Source organism: Rhinopithecus bieti, unplaced genomic scaffold (assembly GCF_001698545.2).
Source record: "Rhinopithecus bieti isolate Rb0 unplaced genomic scaffold, ASM169854v2 scaffold_1583, whole genome shotgun sequence".
Classification (NCBI taxonomy): domain Eukaryota; kingdom Metazoa; phylum Chordata; class Mammalia; order Primates; family Cercopithecidae; genus Rhinopithecus; species Rhinopithecus bieti.
This window is the reverse complement of record NW_016803645.1, coordinates 1,375,029-1,394,968: the sequence shown is the minus strand read 5'-3', so window position 1 is coordinate 1,394,968 and position 19,940 is coordinate 1,375,029. Positions and strand designations below refer to the sequence as shown.

The 19,940-nt window shown below is 43.9% G+C and overlaps 1 protein-coding gene across 1 annotated transcript in view; it reads left to right on the top strand.

The window, feature by feature from the left end:
• Positions 1–19,940, top strand: part of TIAM2 (TIAM Rac1 associated GEF 2) — a 217,932-nt gene that overhangs the window by 83,643 nt on the left and 114,349 nt on the right. Inside the window, exons 3-6 of the mRNA XM_017892053.1 lie at positions 608–718; positions 2,342–3,541; positions 10,011–10,446; positions 17,633–17,805. Coding sequence (XP_017747542.1) covers positions 2,348–3,541; positions 10,011–10,446; positions 17,633–17,805 — 1,803 coding nt within the window. The 5' untranslated portion in view covers positions 608–718; positions 2,342–2,347. The remainder of the gene's footprint in view (positions 1–607; positions 719–2,341; positions 3,542–10,010; positions 10,447–17,632; positions 17,806–19,940) is intronic.

The window sequence follows — 19,940 nt, the reverse complement described above, 5'->3', positions numbered from 1 at the left end:
TCGTATCCAGCAGTGAGCATGGCCAGAGGGAGCCTCCCCTTCTCAGCCAGTCCTCCTCCCTTTCAGAAGCCCTGCCTTATCCCTCAGGGGGGACCTCTTGCCCCTACTAACATGTGCTTAAGAAAGCTTTTAATCTCATTTATGGGGTCAATGTCTATAAGCTAAATTATTTTAGCCAAGGACTATTCACTGTGATGTTACATTTTGGGCTGTATTTTTACTGCTTGGTCAAATAGAGAACAAGGGCCACCTCTCGTCACACCAGCCTGACGCTCCTGCAGCCCTGTGAGACTGAGAGTTGTTTTCCTGGTCGTGGTGACAGATGAGCTACGCATGACTCACTGGAGCGGTCTCCCCTGAAACAAAGGCATGCATTTGACTGCAGACTGGGTGTTGAGTTGGTGGCCTTTGCAAGACTGGATGGGCAGTTCTGGCTTCAAATGACCCTGATGAATCACACGGTTCACAGACATTTCATTTATTACCTTGACAGTGACCCTGGACACCAGTTGTTTCTTCTTATAATTTGTGTTAAACCTTCCTTTTGACTTTGTGGGAGCTTGGAGTAAAACGGTTCACAGAGTTTTCTTGCATTTCTGTTTTTCAGGCTCACTTCATGGACTCACTTTGCGTGCTTATTAAATGTACTGCGTTGCTCCCAAGACCATGTAAAGCCTACTGACCACTAATCTCCCTCAGAGCAGAAACTAGACTTCAGGTAAACCCAACCCATGTGCCCTTGGGGGTCATGTCAAGTTGCATGACTGTGAATAAGGTAATAAGTAAAGATTTAATTATTTGGGCTAGTGATTTTGATTTTAAAATATTTGATAATTACCACCAAAGAAAAGTCAATCCATTTAACTTCTGTTTTGTGGCACACATTCTTAGATATAAAAGAATTAAAAATAAAATCCTACTAAATATATCTGGAGCCTTCACCAGAAGAGCATCACCTCCAACTGACCTAAAATAGTGATATACTGGTTTGAGTCAGAAACTAGCTGGGCATGGTGGCGTGTGCCTGTAGTTCCAGCTACTTGGGAGGCTAAGGCAGGAGAATCCCTTGAGCCCAGGGGTTGGAAACCAGCCTGGGCAACATAGCAAGATCCCACCTCAAAAAAATTAGTTCAGAATCAAAAGAGATGGTTTCTTCTTTCCTCCCTCCCTCCCTGCTTCCCTCTCCCCCTTTTCACTTTGAGTTTGGCTTAACTAATAGACTCCTTGAGCAAACTGGGGTTTTTACAAGGAAGTAAGAGTCTAATATTAAATTTTTCTGATGCCCTTATTCTAAGTCAGCTTCATACGTACTTCTCTCATCGTATTCTAAAGTGAAGACACCTGAAGTCTTTAGAAAAGCTCTAGAGATTAGTTTTATTAAAATGTTTTCTTTCCCAAATGAGAGCTCTTATTTTTTCCCCATTTTCATCTCAGCCTCATTTTGAGGACTTGTAGGCCTTTTCTTTTGTGGTATTCCTAGAGCCCCAACAGAGCCTGGCACTTGGTGTCATGTTATAAAATGTGGTAGTTTTGAGCAAAATCTCTCAAAATGCTATGGAGAGATGTTAGCTCTACCAGTAGTTTATGTGCAATGAAAATGTATCTCTCTGATCACTGAAATCTATGTATTTAGACTGACAGGATAAAGATACTTTCCCTGATTTTTCTCTTCAAGAATCATTAATTTGGTCTGGTGTGGTGGCTCACACCTGTGATGCAAGCACTTTGGGAGGCCGAGGCAAGAGAATCTCTTGAGCCCAGGAGTTCAAGACCAGCCTAGGGCAACAGAGTGAGACCCTGTATCTTTAAAAAAAAAAAAAAAAAAAAAAAAAAAAAAGTCCGAGTTTGAGTGTGGTAGCACGTGCCTATAGCCCCAGGCAGTTGGGAAGCTAAGGCAGGAGGATCACTTGAGCCTAGGAAGTCGAGGCTGCTGTGAGCTGTGACTGCAGCACTGCACTCCAGCCTGGATGATAACAGTGAGACCCTGTCTTAAAAAAAAAAACAAAACCATTAGTTCAAAGTCTCCCAACACCAAGCCTGAAGCAGATCTTTCTCATAAGCTGATTTTTATGCCTGTTCAACTTCTAAATTAATATTGTATAATGAATAATGTCTTTAAAATAACTAGCAGACAGGTGTGCAGTGTTTTCTGTCTAGCTAATGAGCAGCCTCTCAAAATAAGGAGAGCCTGTTCTACTGACTGACTCTTGTCCCTACGCCTTTGAGTCCTTCCACGCACTAAAGTTGCTGTGTAATATGCAGCGCATTCTTTTTAAAAGCTCTGTCATAATGGAGTGTAATTTAGGCCACGGTCTTACTGATGCAGCTGTTCTTAATTTAGGTTAAAATGGGCAACTCCGAGAGTCAGTACACCCTTCAAGGATCTAAAAATCATAGCAATACTGTCACTGGTGCTAAGCAAATTCCTTGCTCCCTGAAAATACGTGGGATTCATGCAAAAGAGGAAAAGTCGTTGCATGGATGGGGTCACGGAAGTAGCGGAGCAGGTTACAAGTCCAGGTCCCTGGCCCGAAGCTGCCTTTCTCACTTTAAGAGTAACCAGCCTTACGCATCGAGACTCGGTGGCTCCACGTGCAAGGTCTCCAGAGGCATTGCCTACTCCACGCACAGGACAAATGCCCCAGGGAAGGATTTCCAGGGCATCAGTGCTGCTTTCTCAACTGAGAATGGCTTCCACTGTGTTGGCCATGAGCCGGCAGATAACCATATCACCTCCAGAGACTGCAACGGACACCTTCTCAACTGCTACGGGAGGAATGAGAGCATTGCCTCCACCCTGCCAGGCGAAGACCGCAAGAGCCCCAGAGTGCTCATCAAAACACTGGGGAAGCTGGATGGGTGTTTAAGGGTCGAGTTCCACAATGGTGGCAACCCCAGCAAAGTGCCTGCAGAGGACTCCAGTGAGCCGGTGCAGCTGCTGAGGTACTCACCTACCTTAGCATCAGAAACCTCCCCAGTGCCTGAAGCCAGGAGGGGGTCCAGCGCCGATTCCCTGCCCAGCCATCGCCCCTCTCCCACGGACTCTCGCCTGCGGTCCAGCAAAGGCAGCTCCCTGAGTTCTGAGTCATCCTGGTACGACTTCCCTTGGGGCAACGCTGGAGAGCTGAGCGAGGCTGAGGGCTCCTTCCTGGCCCCCGGCATGCCTGACCCCAGCCTCCATGCCAGCTTCCCACCTGGTGATGCCAAAAAGCCTTTCAACCAAAGCTCTTCCCTCTCCTCCCTTCGGGAACTGTACAAAGATGCCAACTTGGGGAGCCTGTCCCCCTCAGGTATCCGTCTTTCTGATGAATACATGGGCAGGCACGCCAGCCTGAGCAACCGCGTCTCTTTTGCCTCTGACATTGATGTGCCCTCTAGGGTGGCACACAGGGACCCCGTCCAGTACAGTTCCTTCACTCTCCCCTGTCGGAAGCCCAAAGCCTTAGTTGAGGATACTGCAAAGAAGGACTCCCTCAAAGCCAGGATGCGACGGATCAGTGACTGGACGGGAAGCCTCTCAAGGAAGAAAAGGAAACTCCAGGTGAGTGTACCTTAGAGCAAAGGGAAGGGTCCCCACAGTTTCCCCATCTGGAGAAGGGGAAGGTTAGTAGAAGCCACCATAGAGTGTTGTTGGGGTGCTTAAATGATCTGGCAAAAGTGAAGAGTTCAGTGGAAAGCCTGACTTATCTCATTTTCAGGTGTGGGTTTGTTTTTTCTTTTGCTTCAGATATTTTCACTTTTAGTGACAACTTTAATCTTCCTGTGTCTTAGTCAGCTTGGGCTGCAAACAAAGTACCACAGACTGGGTGGTTTAATCAACAGACATCTATTTCTCATAATTCTGGAAGTCAGAGGTCAGAGTACCAGTGTGGTCCAGTTCTGGGGAGGGCTCTCTTCCTGGCTGCAGACGGCTGCCTTCTTGCTGTGTCCTCATGCAGCAGAGAGAGCGGGAAGTCTAGGCTCCTTTCTTCTTCTTATAAGGACCCTAATCCCATTATGGGAACTCTACCCTCATGACCCCCTCTAAACCAATTACCTCTCAAAGGTGTCAGTCAAATACCGTCCACTGGTAGTTAAAGCCTCAACATGGATTTTTGGGGAGGGGGAAAACAAATATTCAGTCAATAGCATTCTGGTTCTGTGTATGTCCCCGCACTCTTGCCTGCACTCCACAGGCCTAATCTTAAGACTTGGCCATAGCCGGGCACGGCAGCTCATGCCTGTCATCCCAGCACTTGGGGATGCCAAAGCAGGCAGATCACTTGAGGCCAGGAGTTTGAGACCAGCCTGGCCAACATGGCAAAACCCTGTCTCTACCCAAAATACAAAAATTAGCCCGGGGTGGTCGTGGGTGCCTGTAATCCCAGCTACTTGGGAGGTTGAGGCAGGAGAACCACTTGAACCTGGGAGGCAGAGGTTGCAGTGAGCCGAGATCACGCCTGGGCAACAGAGACACTGTCTTTAAAAAAAAAGTAAGTAGAGTTGGAGAGAATTCCTGAAATAATTGGTTATCTGAGAATTTTACTAGACCTCATTCTTACAATCCAAACAAAACAGACGAGATTGTCATTATTTTTGGTTGAGTAGGCATGTTAAATTTGATATTACTTTGATGAAATTAAAATTTCTTTGCTTAAGTTGGTACATCAAAAAAAAAGTTGATAATACATCTACAGTGTAACCTTTTTTTTTTTTTTTTTTTTTTTGAGACAGAATATCACTCTGTTGCCCAGGCTGGAGTGCAGTGGTGCGATCTTGGCTCACTGCAACCTCTGCTTCCTGTGTTCAAGCAATTCTGCTGCCTCAGCCTCCCAAGTAGCTGGCATTACAGGCGTGCACCACCATGCCTGGCTAATTTTTGTATTTTTAGTAGAGACAGGGTTTCACCATGTTGGCCAGGCTGGTCTGAAACTCTTGACCTCAGGTGATCCACCTGCCTCGGCCTCCCAACGTGCTGGGATTACAAGCATGAGTCACCACGTCCGGCCTATATGTGTAATCTTAACCTCCTCATGGAGATAGCTAACGGCATCCTGAAAATATCTTGTACCTAAGTGCATGTAATAGAAAAATATATATACTGATAAAACTGATAAAATATCATGTATATACTTCGGTATCATGGAGTATAGAGTTTGACTGGGGGAGCAAAGTGGCTTATCCACCAGGAAGAAAAATGATAGTTTGCCTTTTTAGGTAACTAGAGGCGATTGCTAGATTTTCAGTTTGTTGTTGTTTTGTTACATGTTTTTATTTTTTATTTTTTATTTGTAGAGGGGAGAAGCTTCTTTTTAAATTACTCTGTATAAGTCCTGGAGTTGAAGGGAATTTGTGTGGGCAATTAGTCTCTAGCAAAATTGCATCCTAGATAGACAGAAAATTATAAAATTATATTAATTATATGGAGATTTAGGGGTGGAAAATAATATAACTTTTTTGAGTAGATTGCTTCAGATTTAAAAGTTTGACATTCATTACTTCCTTCTGATGCATAGTGTGTCTGCCTCCACCACCCCCTCCTGTGCTGGGCTTGGGTTCTCCCTCCTCCTCCTTCACACAGAGATGAAGAACAGACGATCAGCATCCTTTTTTCAGGACCTCTTCATGTCCCTGAAAACATCGTAGTAATTTGTATAGTGATTTTACTCCTGGATCATCACTTTTTCAGACTAAACCACGAAATAGTAGAGATTTCCTTGACTCTTTTCTCTCAGCTCTCATTTCCTAAACAACTGATCCCAGCTGAGCATAATGGGAGACGCAGCTTCTGCTTACTTGAGGGCTGCAGTCCCAGGTGGACAACATCCACGCCTTTTTCATTCAAGTGTTATGGTGCCGACCTGTGTTCAGCTGTCATCCACTGTGTCCCCTAATTGGTGGTGGCATCGAGCCAATGATCTGCATCTCTTATGTGCACTCAGTGTGTTGCTCATCTGTGTATGTGGCCTGGCTACACATGGCTCTGCGAAGCCTCCTGCAGTGTCAGTTCCCACTTGGTTCAGAAGTAGACCAGTTGCTGCTGTGTATGAATCATTCTGTCATGGGCAGAGTGACCCTCCTTGCCTCTCCTGCCCATGGGAACTGGGTCTCCTTCAATTCTGCATCGTCCAAAAACTTAACTCTGAACTGTGTGCCTGTAGAGTTAAAAACAAACTGGTTAGGGCTGGGTGCGGTGGCTCACGCCTGTCATCCCAGCACTTTGGGAGCCTGAGGCAGGCGGATCACTGGAAGTCAGGAGTTCGAGACAAACCTGGCCAACTTGGCGAAATCCCATCTCTAATGAAAATTAACTGGGCATGCTGGCATGTGCCTGTTAGTCCTGCTACTTGGGAGGCAGAGGCAGGAGAATGGCTTGAACCCGGGAGGTAGAGGTTGCAGTGAGCTGAGATCACACCAGCGCACTCCAGCCTAGGCAACAGAGTGAGACTCCATCTCAACAACAAACAAACAAACAAACAAGCAAACAAACAAACTGGTTAGAATCAAAGAATTAGAATTTTATTATTTATATTATTTTTTGAGACAGAGTCTAGCTCTATTAAAAAAAGTACCTTCTTAGCAAATTTTAATCATAGAATTTGTTATTATTAACTGTAGTCACCATAATTTACCTTAGAGCTCCAGAACTCATTCCTCCTGCAAAGCTGAAGCTTTGTACCCTTTAAGAAGCACCTTCACATTTCCCTCTCTTGCCCCTGGCAACCACCATTGTACTCTCTGCTTTGATGAGTTGGACTATTTGATATTCTACGTATAAGTGGAATCTTGCAGTACATGTCTTTCTGTAGAGTGACATCTCTGAGTTTTTACTCTTTTTTTTTTTTGAGATGGAGTCTCACTCTTGTTGCCCAGGCTGGAGTGCAATGGTGCCATGTCGGCTCACTCAAGCGATTCTCCTGCCTCAGCATCTGAGTAGCTGGGATTACAGGCGCGCGTCACCACGCCCGGCTAATTTTGTGTTTTTCGTAGAGACAGGGTTCTCCATGTTGGTCAGGCTGGTCTTGAACTCCCGACCTCAGGTGATCCGCCTGCCTTGGCCTCACAAAGTGCTGGGATAACTGGTGTGAGTCACCACACCTGGCCTACGTTTTTACTCTTGAGTCTTCACTCATCTCCACTGTGCTGTACTGCCCTGGTCATCAAGTTATATTAGCCCTTGTTTCTGATTATTCGATTTGGTGGAAGTGAAGTCATTTGTATGGAAATGGAAATCATATGATTTGTGTATATATATATAGCAGCCACCTTAGTTTCATCCACGTAACACAGTGATTAAGAATTCTAGCCGAACCTATTTAAAGACATTCTATATTTTTTAAAGGCTCTTTTTTATTAGCCTGAAAATTAGTCACTGGCTATTAGGATTCTAGATAAAAAGATTTAGAAATTTATTAGAGACTAGGAGAGTTCATACTATGTATAAGAATCAGTTATAAATGCTAAAATGCATTCCCCCCACCCCCACCATTTCTGACAAAGTAAAATCCATGCTTTGCTGTGGTTAGACATGTAAAAGTTGGCACTGTAACTTGAGAAGCAGTGTCAAGAGTGTGTGTAGGTCACACTTAACTTTGGGACTTTTGTGCCTTTCTCTGGCAGAGTTGTGCTTGTTTTGAAGCATTCCATCATGGCCCTGGCAGGGTATCAGAGGTAATTCCAATGTTTTTGCGATATGAGTCAGAGGGACATATTTATCACTGAGATAATGTTAATACTAGCTAGATGAAAAGTGTTTCTTCACCTTTCCTGCCTCAGCCTCCCAAGTAGCTGGGACTCCAGGCGCCCGCCACCACACCTGGCTAATTTTTTGTATTTTTAGGAGAGACGGGGTTTTACCATGTTAGCCAGGATAGTCTCGATCTCCTGACCTCATGATCCACTTACCTCAGCTTCCCAAGTAATCCCTTGCTGGGATTATAGGCGTGAGCCACCGAACCCAGCCAGGAGTTTTTGAAAAGCAACAAAGTGAGAATTAAAAAAAAAAAAAAAAAAACTCCTAAGTATTTCAAAAGCTTCCTGTCCACGTGACTCACAGTAGCTGCTTTATTTGCTCTGTTATACATAAGCATCAGTGTATAAATATGACTGGAGATGCAGTGTAAATGGTGGCAAATCATATTTCCATTTGTAATATCTGCTTGGGGTGCAGTTGTTCATGGCTCCTGGGTATTTGGAAATACTCTCCAATTGTGTGATCATTCTCTTACAAGACAGTAAGTAATTGCAACTTGATTTTTGGATGAAATTTCTGAAAAGGAAACCTCTCTACACAATGTAACATTCAAAATAAGACCTTTAGTCAATGGTCCTTGACCCAGTTTTCCATTATTTTTATTTTAATGCATATGAAAATATAATCGAAAGCCCACTAGCAGCTGAGTAGTCTTGAGTGTGCTTGGCGTCTCTGCAGAATTACCTTCATTTAAGCCGTAAATGTTGAATGTCAGTGCCTTTTGAGTCAGAAGTTAAGCTCACTTTATGCTGAAAATTTTAATTAATGCCATTTACCAGTGAATATCCTGTATGCAAATTATTTTTCTTGAGTGACTAGACTTCTAATCCAGATATTAGAGAAATGTCTTTGTGTTTTCAGCTCTGTGCACGGCCAGCTTGATGTTCAATGCACCCGGTCTTCACAGGGACCAACAGTATTATATAAGTATGAATTGTATTTAGAGCTGCCTGTGTTTGATTTTTGTGTTGGAATAAATACCACAGTTAAGAATCATGTCTTTGATATCTCCAGTACCTAGAATAAAATAGGTACTCAGATGAATGGATGTGAATGAATAAATAAGTATATTTTTTCATGAAAGTAATTATCAAATTAAGTAAGAAATATTAATTATGAAAAAAACTGACTGGGCTCGGTGGCTCATGCCTGTAATCCCAGCACTTTGGGAGACCGAGGTGGGCGGATCACCTGAGGTTGGGAGTTTGAGACCAGCCTGACCAACATGGAGAAACCCCGTCTCTTCTAAAAATACAAAATTAGCCGGGCGAAACTCCATCTCAAAAAAACAAAAAAAAAAAAAAAAAAAAAGCTATAGTTACTAGCCAGTACCCTTCATAGATAAGGAATCCTAAGTGTATTATTATTATTATTATTATTATTATTATTATTATTGAGATGGAGTTTTGCTCTTGTTGCCCAGGCTAGAGTGCAATGGCGCGATCTTGGTTCACAGCAACCTCCGCCTCCCAGGTTCAGGTGATTCTCCCGCCTCAACCTCCCAAGTAGATGGGGTTACAGGTGCTCACCGCAATGCCCTGCTAATTTTTGTATTTTTAGCAGAGACAGGGTTTCACCATGTTGGCCAGGCTGGTCTCGAACTCCTGGCCTCAGGTGATCCACCTGCCTCGACCTCCCAAAGTGCTAGAATTACAGGCATGAGCCACCTCACCACCTATTATTTTTACTATATGAACTGTGAAAATAAGATACTAGAGATCTCAAAGTGTAGAAGTCTAGACCTAGGCACTTGGCCAGAAGCTGGGGACTATAGGGAGAGGAAGAGAAGTTTTTGGGTTTTGTGTAACAATACTGAGTCCCTATCTTCCCCACCCTGCCCTGGCACTAGTAATTTTCTAATTTACCTTTCAAATGATCCCGGGGAAAAATAAATTGCAAGAATATGAATTCTTTCCTGGAAGATACTGATTCATGGTTAGCCATGAAGAAGGAAATATCATTCTGGTAATCTTCACTAGTGTGTTGTAAACATACTAATTTCTTGATGCTAAGCAGGGGTTAGATTTAGGAGAGCCCTTGGTGTTTTATTTACCTCTTTAGGTGCTAACTCTACTGGATATCAGTTGGCTTAGGCAACACTATTTTAAAAATTCTTTCTGGTATGAAGACTTGATGGTTAAAGATGTATTTTTGTTATCAGAATCTTGCTTTGCATTACATTATTAGCAGCCACCGATATTACAGTTATGCTGTGTTCAAGAAGGGATGCTTTGGATAGCTGTCAGCTCTGATGGGTGATCTTGTGTGTTTCTCACAGGAGCCGAGGTCCAAGGAGGGCAGTGACTACTTTGACAGTCGCTCTGATGGACTGAATACAGATGTGCAGGGGCCCTCCCAGGCGTCTGCTTTTCTGTGGTCAGGGGGCTCTGCTCAGATCCTGTCTCAGAGAAGTGAATCCACGCATGCAATTGGCAGCGATCCCCTCCGACAGAACATTTATGAGAATTTCATGCGAGAGTTGGAAATGAGCAGGACCAACATTGAGAACATAGAAACGTCTACAGAAACCGCCGAGTCCAGCAGCGAGTCGCTCAGCTCTCTGGAACAGCTGGATCTGCTCTTTGAGAAGGAACAGGGGGTGGTCCGGAAAGCCGGGTGGCTCTTCTTCAAGCCCCTGGTCACTGTGCAGAAGGAAAGGAAGCTCGAGCTGGTGGCAAGAAGGAAATGGAAACAGTACTGGGTAACGCTGAAAGGTGAGTGCAGTGTCACCTGCTGAGGCCACTGGGAATCATTTCCTCCAGCCGTGTTCTTTCCCAGGAAGTGCCGAGAGTCTAGCATTGATGTGAGTTCACATGAGGGGTTTGACGCCGGATCCATGGCCTGCCTTACTGCAGATACTTTCTCACACCTGTGAAATAGGTTTTACCTACTATTCACGTGCATTATGCAGTTCAATAAATAATTATTAGATTTTTTACTTATTTTTATTTTTTTGAGACAGAGTCTTGCTTTGTTGCCCAGGCTGGAGTGCAATGGCGCGATCTCAGCTCACTGCAAACTCTGCCTCCCAGGCTGAAGCAATTCTCGTGCCTCAGATTGTTACAAGTAGCTGGAATTACAGGTGTGCGCCACCACACCTGGCTAATTTTTGTCTAATTTTTAGTAGAGACGGGGATTCATCATGTTGACCAGGCTACTCTCATAACTCCTGACCTCAAGCAGTTTGTTCACCTTGGCCTCCCAAAGTGCTGGGGTTATAGGCATGAGCCACTGCACCTGGCCTAATGTAATGATTGGATTTAATACTTATTGCTTATTTTATAGGTATGCCTGTACTGTCTGTGATATTTTTGCTGGATTTGGAGAAAAAAAAGTAAATAACCAAAAGTAGTTTAGTTATTTGGAAGGCAGCTTCTGAATTTCACATTCTGTACATGTTCACAACTCCAAAGAGGTTTTCTTTCTAGCTTCTGCAACTAAGAATATCATCTGGATTGTTGATTTGTCATTCCAGCTTTATGAACAAAGCCTAGTTGTTGTCATCACTAACAAGTGCAGCTGTCTTTTTTTTATTATACTTTAAGTTCTAGGGTACATGTGCACAATGTGCATGCAGGTTTGTTACATAGGTATACATGTGCTATGTTGGTTTGCTGCACGCATCAATTCGTCATTTACATTAGGTATTTCTCCTAATGCTATCCCTACCCCAGCCCCCCCACCTCCTGACAGGCCCCGGTGTGTGATGTTCCCCTTCCTGTGTCCAAGTGTTCTCTTTGTTCAGTTCCCACCTATGAGTGAGAACATGTGGTGTTTGGTTTTCTGTCCTTGTGTTAGTTTGCTGAGATTGATGGTTTCCAGCTTCGTCCATGTCCCTGCAAAAGACATGAACTCATCCTTTTTTATGGCTGCATAGTATTACATGTTGTATATGTGCCACGTTTTCTTAATCCAGTCTATCATTGATGAACCAGCTGTCTTTTTTTCAACATAAAGACAATAGGAGTAAGAATTTGTTTTGTTGAGATGAGAAACTTTTTTTTTATAAGAATTGCCATTTAAAAACTATAGTTGCCTTGTGTAGATTTGAAGAAATCTAAATGTCTTGTGAGGAAGCAAGAAGCTCCAAATCTGTACAGCATTGATTTATGCAGATGCACACAGAGCTGCCTCCCAGCCTCTGGCATTCTGCACAGCCCCCTGGGACTCTTTGTCAGAGGAGCTGAGTGTGTTGTTCAAAAGCCAAACTTCATCGTCAAGTGATGCCCTTCCCTGTCACAGGAGAGAGCAGAAACATCTGCAAATACTACGTGTGCAATGCCCGGTGCCCTCTCAATTACCCCTTTCTAGCTTTTCTTTGCCCCTTATTGAACAGTTGGAGCCCTGCTCCCCTAACCATGGAGGGCAGGCATCATGCCTTGGTTACCACAAGCCCCTCTGGTACCTCTGGTAAAAGGAGCAATTGCAAAGGTGTTTCATGTCCAAGTGATACCTTTTCCTAGCAGGCTGGTAGGTGTACAAAGCCCAGGGGCCCAGCATCCCTCACATACTGCAGTCCTCTTTTCCATCCCTAGATTTGGATGCTTGTAGACATTGTGGCTGGCTGAGGAAGGTAAAGAACGTCCTCAATTTTTCCATACTGGACAGGCAGATTTCTGTATTGAATGACAGAAACGATTTGGAAAGATGAAATAATGGGTTGAATCTGGCAGGATTAAAATTTAAAGAGATAAGGAAGTTCAGCTTTAAGGTTTAGAAGTCAGATAGCTACCCAAGGACAGGATAAGGAAATGTGGCTGCAAACTATTATGAGTAAGGCCAGGCACGGTGGCTCACGCCTGTAATCCCAGCACTGTGGGAGGCCGAGGTGGGTGGATCACCTGAGGTGAGGAGTTTGAGACCAGTCTGGCCAACATGGTGAAACCCCATCTCTACTAAAAATGCAATAATTAGCCTGGCATGATGGCAGGTGTCTGTAATCCCAGCTACTCAGGAGGCTGAGGCTGCAGAATCGCTTGAACCTGGGAGGCAGAGGTTGCAGAGAGCCAAGATCGTGCCACTGCACTCCAGCCTGGGTGACAAGAGTGAAACTCCATCTCAAAAACAAACTAACAAAAAACCAAAACAAGTATTATAAGTGAAAAAGATGTCGGGGTTTAATGTGTAGGCCTTGTGTTTCCAAGGTGATGTAGCTGAAAAAGCAAATGTGATTTCAAAGAGCAAATGTGATCTTTAGCTACCTTATTAGAGATGCACCGTGATCATCAGCTACCTCGTTAAAGATGTCATATGATCATCAGCTGCCTCCTTAGAGATGCTATATCTCTAGCAAAGGAGATGACAGTCTCTTCTTTCTTTGCCCTGGTCAGAGCTGGTTGTTTCCCTCCTTGTGCAATATTGCAGGAGATTTGTTAGGAAATGGGAAATTGATTTTTGAAAGGTTTTCCCGGAGGAGCCCTAAATGGGGAGAGAGTGAACATGTTCCCTTAAGGGGTGAACATCTGGGACTGTGTGAATCATAGTCGGAAGCTGCCTCCTAGTCACATGATATGAATAGTTAGAATGGATGCACGTTACCCCATCATGTGTCATGTATCTACTTTTTAAATGTAAAATTTGTTTCTTAAAATTAATTCTTTGAGAATTTCTTCCCTGCCTGTCTATGGATTTGAAAACCCCCAGTATACATCACCCCGGTGGTAGAGGACTGGACTGGGGGGCAGGGTGACTGTGTGTGTGTGTGTGTGTGTGTGTGTGTGTGTGTGTGAGAGAGAGAGAGAGAGAGAGAGAGAGAGAGAGAGAGAATATACCGCTTTGAGAAGCAGGGCCATAGGTGACGACAAGGAGATTTAGAGCTGTGCCACATGGAGGAGGGCATAAAGATCTAGGGATATTTAGCATGGTGAAAATAAGAACTGGGTGGGAGTGAACAGCAGTGTGTAGAAGAGACATTGACTTTATTCTGGGTGTGCAGAGGTTAGAATGGAACTAATAGATGGGAGACAGGCTGATTCTAAATTAATGTAACAACAGTGACAGCCATGGGCACATGGAAAGATACTCCCTTCTTGATTTCTCTGCTACTGACCACATTTGCCCAGAGCCAAACTGTTGCAGGCTTCTTGAGGGAAACTCAGGCAGATATCACTTAAGGTCTAGAAGAGCTGCTTGGCAGCTTCCTGTATTTTTTCCCAAAAGATAGACCAGAAACTTCTGGCTACCAACTTCAGGGGTAGTGATGGACCTGAGTTGTCACTGAGCATTGCTAGATTTGTAGTCTTGGCTTGGCCCTGCTTTCCTGGTTGTTTGCTTGTAAAACACTTCAAGATCCATGGATAAAGGGTGCTTTGTAGTATAAATGTTATCAGGCACACATTTCTTCCTTTCCTTTGCAGCCAAGGCAAGACATGCGATAAAGATGTTTTTCCCCCAGCATAACCTTTTCCATGTGTTTTTTTCTACACCTCTTTCCTCTGGGAATTCTGTATGTTGAATTCTAATTTCTTGGCTTAGAATACAAGTTGTAATGTTTGGACTTAACTGTTTGGTTTAATCTTAGTTAAAAACACGTATATATGTATACACACACAAACATACATTTAAGCCTAATTTTAAAATTATCCTTAAAGTATCCATGTAAATAAATGGGAGACAGTTTTCTGGAGAGAGCTGTTATTAACAAACCATCTGGTTACCTGCCTACCTGGAATGTACAGGTATGCTAGGAACATAAATGTTTTTCAAGGCTTTAGAGGATGTAATAAATTTTTAACAAGGGTAATTCTGCTTTCCATTTGTCTTTTCCAATGAGTGGGTTTTCATGGAGTTCACTGGGGACTTCCTGGGCTGAAGAGTTGGCAAGGTCATTAAACATATCCCTCAAAATGTGCAACAGGCTGAGTGTCAGTGTCAGGAGAGGAGTTCATAAAATAATTTTAGGATACTGGTAATTCTGCCCCGAGATAGGCCAGCAGCAGGGAGGGGAGGTTAAGAGGGTGTCATAGAAAAGGTGCATTTGAGGGAAAACCAAGCCTAATTGCCCTCCTTCCCCTGGGTGAGATTTCTACTAATATTACCTCTCGATTCCTGTACTGCCATTGCTATGCCAATCTGTTTTCTCTTTCTGCTACCATAGCAAGAACGTCCAGTGTCAATGACCCCTTGGTAGGGACTGGGCAGTGCTGGGGGCTCCCAGCACCGGGGTGAACGGCAGAGGCTTCATTCACGTGGATGCAGCTTTCCACTGGCCCCGGTGCCCCCTTAGAGATGCAGAGTCCCGTGAAGTTGAACTTGGTGTCGTAGAGTGAAGATTGATTTCCTGATTTTTAAATTCGATAGCCACAAAATTCTGCCTATTGTTTTACTTCCTGGCGTGGCTCTAATGTGAAATGTCCTGTTTTGGTTTCATGCCTCCAAGTTTGTAGTCTGTTATCCATGGCTTGTTAGGTTTGGTGACATTTTGGCATTGGCCCAAGGTTTGCATTCATTTCCTCTAGATGCCACGATTTAAACCATGGCTGTTGGGATTCCAGTGTTAGGGAAGCTGGGAAGTGAATGTGAACCCATCGGAAAGAATTTGGACGTGGATGCCACTGGAGCTGCTCTGCCCCTTTGCCCTGGTCCTGAGGCCCCGGTCATGGTTTGTAGCATGTGCAACGGTAGCATCGGATGGCCTTACTCGATGGGAAGATGTGGTTTATTGTTTAACTGCTGCATCAGTGGCTGGAAAAAGATACTGGCCAGGACTGCAAGAAGCAGCTCTGGCTATAAACCTCTTGCTGCTTTCCCTGGTTTGTAATATTTGAGTTCCGTCAGCCTGTTAGTTTGGATGAGTTTTATTTGCGGGGAGGAGTAAATGCGCAGTTTCTTGAGATCATAAAGTACCACGGAGGGAGAAAGTACTGTTTCCGAAGTCCAAGCTTGGAGCAGGCATCTTTCTCTCTTGGCTTCTGTGTGCCATTATCAGTTCTATTGTATAAACTTGTTTGTTCATATCAAGACTTATTTTTAAAGGAAGTAATGAAATTGGAAAGACTGAAATAGTTTTTAAAACGTCTGAACGTCTATGAATGAGGATGCAAACACAGTAGGATAAAGTACCATGAAGTGCACCCCAGGTATTTGTTTACAGTGAAGGCAGGCTGGTGTTTCTTTCCTGTCAATGTGAAAGGCACTTGCGAAGCACCCAGATGGTGGTCATTGTTATTTGTATGTTGGAGGTTGGCAGATGAGAAGTAGTCAAAAAAGTTTATTGGATACAGCTTTGAGGGGAGAGTTAACCTATACCAGAGGACACATTTGTGAGCATTTTAGAAGCATTAATTTGCTTAAAAATTGTGTCTAATAATTATGCAATTTCTAATTAATGAAACAAACTCATAATAGCTTCTACCTGCAATACTTTGTTAGCTTGTGAGGGGAAAAATAAGTACTTAAAAGCATAGGTTGGCCGGGCGCGGTGGCTCAAGCCTGTAATCCCAGCACTTTGGGAGGCCGAGGCGGGCGGATCACGAGGTCAGGATATCGAGACCATCCTGGCTAACACGGTGAAATCCCGTCTCTACTAAAATACAAAACTAGCCGGGCGAGGTGGCGGGCGCCTGTAGTCCCAGCTACTCGGGAGGCTGAGGCAGGAGAATGGCGTGAACCCGGGAGGCGGAGCTTGCAGTGAGCTGAGATCCGGCCACTGCACTCCAGTCCGGTCGACAGAGCGAGACTCCACCTCAAAAAAAAAAAAAAAAAAGAATAGGTTGCAGTATGTTTAGAGTAATGTTTGAAAATTCAGGCATATTTAGTTTCACTTTTCTCCCTTAGTCTAAGTAATGTTTTCTATTACTATGAGATAAAAGGCAATACTAAAAATTAAGTTATTTTACATTGCATTTGGAGAACAGAATGGCTACTTTCTCATAAATGGCAAAGTCCCCGAGGTATGTTCAGTTTCCTGTTTCCATTGATGGTCAGTGGAGTGAGTGAGTTTGGGATTTTCTTTGGCCTTTCACATTGAGATTCCCTAAATGATGTGGTGTGGTGCTTAAGGACCAGAGCTTTGGGGCCAGAGGGCCTGAGTTCACATCCCTGCTGCTCCACAGGGCAGCGGTGGGACCCTTGCAAGTAAATCAATCTCTCGGTTTTTTCATTTTTAGTGTGAAAGGAAAATAAAACCTGGGGACCCCGATTCTTGATGCCAGAAGGAAAAAAAAAAATTAAGCCAAAAGCTGAGTCATGCGAGAAGCTGCCTTTCCATTTCTTTCTAAGCAGGAGCTACAGATAAAAGGTTAAATATCCCCACAGGTAGCTAGCTACTCTGTGTTCACCTTATCTTATGTGAAGTGCTGATTCACCAAGTGCTGGATGATTACGTGATTGACAGTTTCCCTGCCTGCTCCTTTTCTCTTACAGCAGGTGGATTACCACGCTCTCCCTCTTTCCCCTCCAGCCCACTTTTAATTTTTAAACATTGAAGCCCTCAACATCATCTTTTGAGAAAGGCACAGACCACAGACTGTTTCTGTGATTCTGTGTTCTCTTCCTCCGGACATGTCCATAACTTTGGCAAAATAAACTTCTCAATGGATCCAGACCTGTCCTAGATACTTTTTGGGTTACAGTAGAATGGGCTAAATAACCCTGCCCACCTTCGGGCCTCTATGGGGATTAAATAAGCCAGTGCATGTGGAGTACTTACAAGAGTTAAGCAACAACTTATGATTTGGTATTGTTATTACTGATATTACATTTACAAAGACATCTCATTTTCATTGAAGTTCATTCTGATACAACTAGGTATACTTCAGATGCCACTTTTCCTTGTTTACCGTGTTTCTGTCACATGAGTGTCTCACTCAGGTGTTTTTAAAAGTGTATCACTTACCTTCCCAGTCCTTTCCTACATCTCCAGAGATGACCGGGATGTTATTTTGCTTCTCTGTTTCACAGGATGCACGCTGCTGTTTTATGAGACCTATGGGAAGAATTCCATGGATCAGAGCAGTGCCCCTCGGTGTGCTCTGTTTGCAGAAGACAGCATAGTGCAGTCTGTTCCAGAACATCCTAAGAAAGAAAACGTGTTCTGCCTCAGCAACTCCTTTGGAGACGTCTACCTTTTCCAGGTACTGCTGGTACTTTGTAAGTGGAGGTAATAGTTTATGTACTGCTAGAAGAAGAAGGAACAGAAAAGGCAAAACTTGGAAATGAAATTGAATAAATGCCTAGTCAGGTTTTGGATTTGGCCTTAAGCAACAGTTGTTCGCCTCCCCTGACTGCCAAGGGCCCTGGGCCATCACCAATGCAGTCATTCATCCAGAGGGCACTTTTCAGGTGCCTCTGAAGTCCCAGGCTGTGCACACAAAGAGAAAAAAATCATGATCCCTGTTCTGGAGTAGCTTGCGATCTAGTGAGTGCAATGGTGAAGATTCCCAGACTTGGGGCTTTTAAAATGAAGCTTGGAGAATATTGATGGGAGAGGCTTGGGTTCTTCCCATGAATTTCAGTGGATGTCAGAGGTTTTCAGGAAAACTCTCATAGACAAATGCTGTGAGGTCTCATTTCCCTGTGGAAGTGGTTTTAGGATCTTAAGATTCAGGTTTTCTACTGTTAGAATTTTCAGTGACTTTCTAGCCAATGAGATGTTGGGGAACATGGTGGTCCTGAGCCATCGGTATTGGGGTCAGGCTTGGGTTTGAATCCTGGCACCTTTGTTAGCATTGAGTTTGTAAGTGATCTTGGTGCCCATACCAGACTTCTCTGAGCTTTGGGCCCTTCAACCAGTGGCTTACACGATTGCCTTAAGAGTAAATAACATCGTGTGTGTGTTAAATGCTAAATAAATTCTAACTTGGTGATTAATATTTAACTCAGAAGAGGTGAGAGTGAGAGCTGGGAAGTGAAGTCTGTTTCTTAAATGCCCCCCGTCTAAACCTAGCACTTGACATACACACAGTGTTGGCTGTAGGTTACATCTGACTGAAAGTTTCATGGAAAACCTCGTAAAGCCTGGGTTTAGATCTCTCATAAAGATGGTCCTGGGTGCCCTCAGAAGCCCTGCAGTGTAACAGTGTTCTCTAGGCTGACTTGGGAGTCTAGAATGCTCTGAAGTGCTCCCTGCTGGGACCAGCACTGGGTAAGCTCCCTGGGCCTTTAGTTGTACTGCTGTTCCAACTTGACTTAACTTACTAGAGCCAGGGCCTGAGATTTGATTTTCCTTTTCTTAATAGAAAGGTTGCTTAAAAACTTCTATGATGCTTTAAAGCAAAGTAATGAATTTATGTTCGTCTGAATTGTAGGGAAGGTAAAAAAACAAACAACAACAACAAAGAAACCTTAGGTTAAATATGCATGGACTTCTTAGGGGTAAGTGCAAAATGAATGTTTTATTTTGTGATTCAGGTAAAACATCCTTAGTTTTCAGAGTTTTCCTACCTGTGATCCCAGCACTTTGGAGGCTGAGGCAGGAGGAGGGCTTGAGGACAGGAGTTCGAAATCAGCTTGGTCAACATAGTGAGACCCCATCTCTATGAAAGAAAAATAAAAAAATTAGCCAGGCATGGTGGTGTGTGCCTGTGGTCCCAGCTACTTGGGAGGCTGAGGCTTGAGGACCATTCGAGCTCAGGAGGTCAAGGTTGCAGGGAGCTATGATTGTGCCACTGCACTCCAGCCCAGGCGACAGAGACCCTGTCTTAGCAGCAACAACAACAACAAAGTTTTCCCAGGTGTTCTGTTTTGTGATCCCAGAGGCCACTTGAGGTTTGACCCTGTGACTCGAATGTGTGTGGTTATTTCTGGACATCAAGAGAAATGAAAGTACTTTTCAGCCTGCTTAGAATAGAACCCATTTGCCCACTGTGCTTTATTCAAACTTTGCTTATTGTTTTACAAATATTTTTCTTTTAAAAAATATATTATTATTATTATTTGAGATGGAGTCTTGGTCTGTTGCCCAGGCTGGAGTACAGTGGTGCGATCTCAGCTCACTGCAACCTCCGCCTCCCGGGTTCAAGCAATTCCTGAATTCCTGCCTCAGTTTCCCAAGTAGCTGGGATTACAGGTGCCCGCCACCATGCCTTGCTAATTTTTTTTTTTTTTTTTTTGTCTTTTTTGTAGAGACTGTGTTTCACCATGTTGGCCAGGCTGGTTTCGAACTCCTGACCTCAAGTGACCTGCTAACCTTGGCCTTCCAAAAAGTGCTAGGATTACAGGTGTGAGCCACCACGCCTGTCCTATTATTATTATTATTATTATTATTATT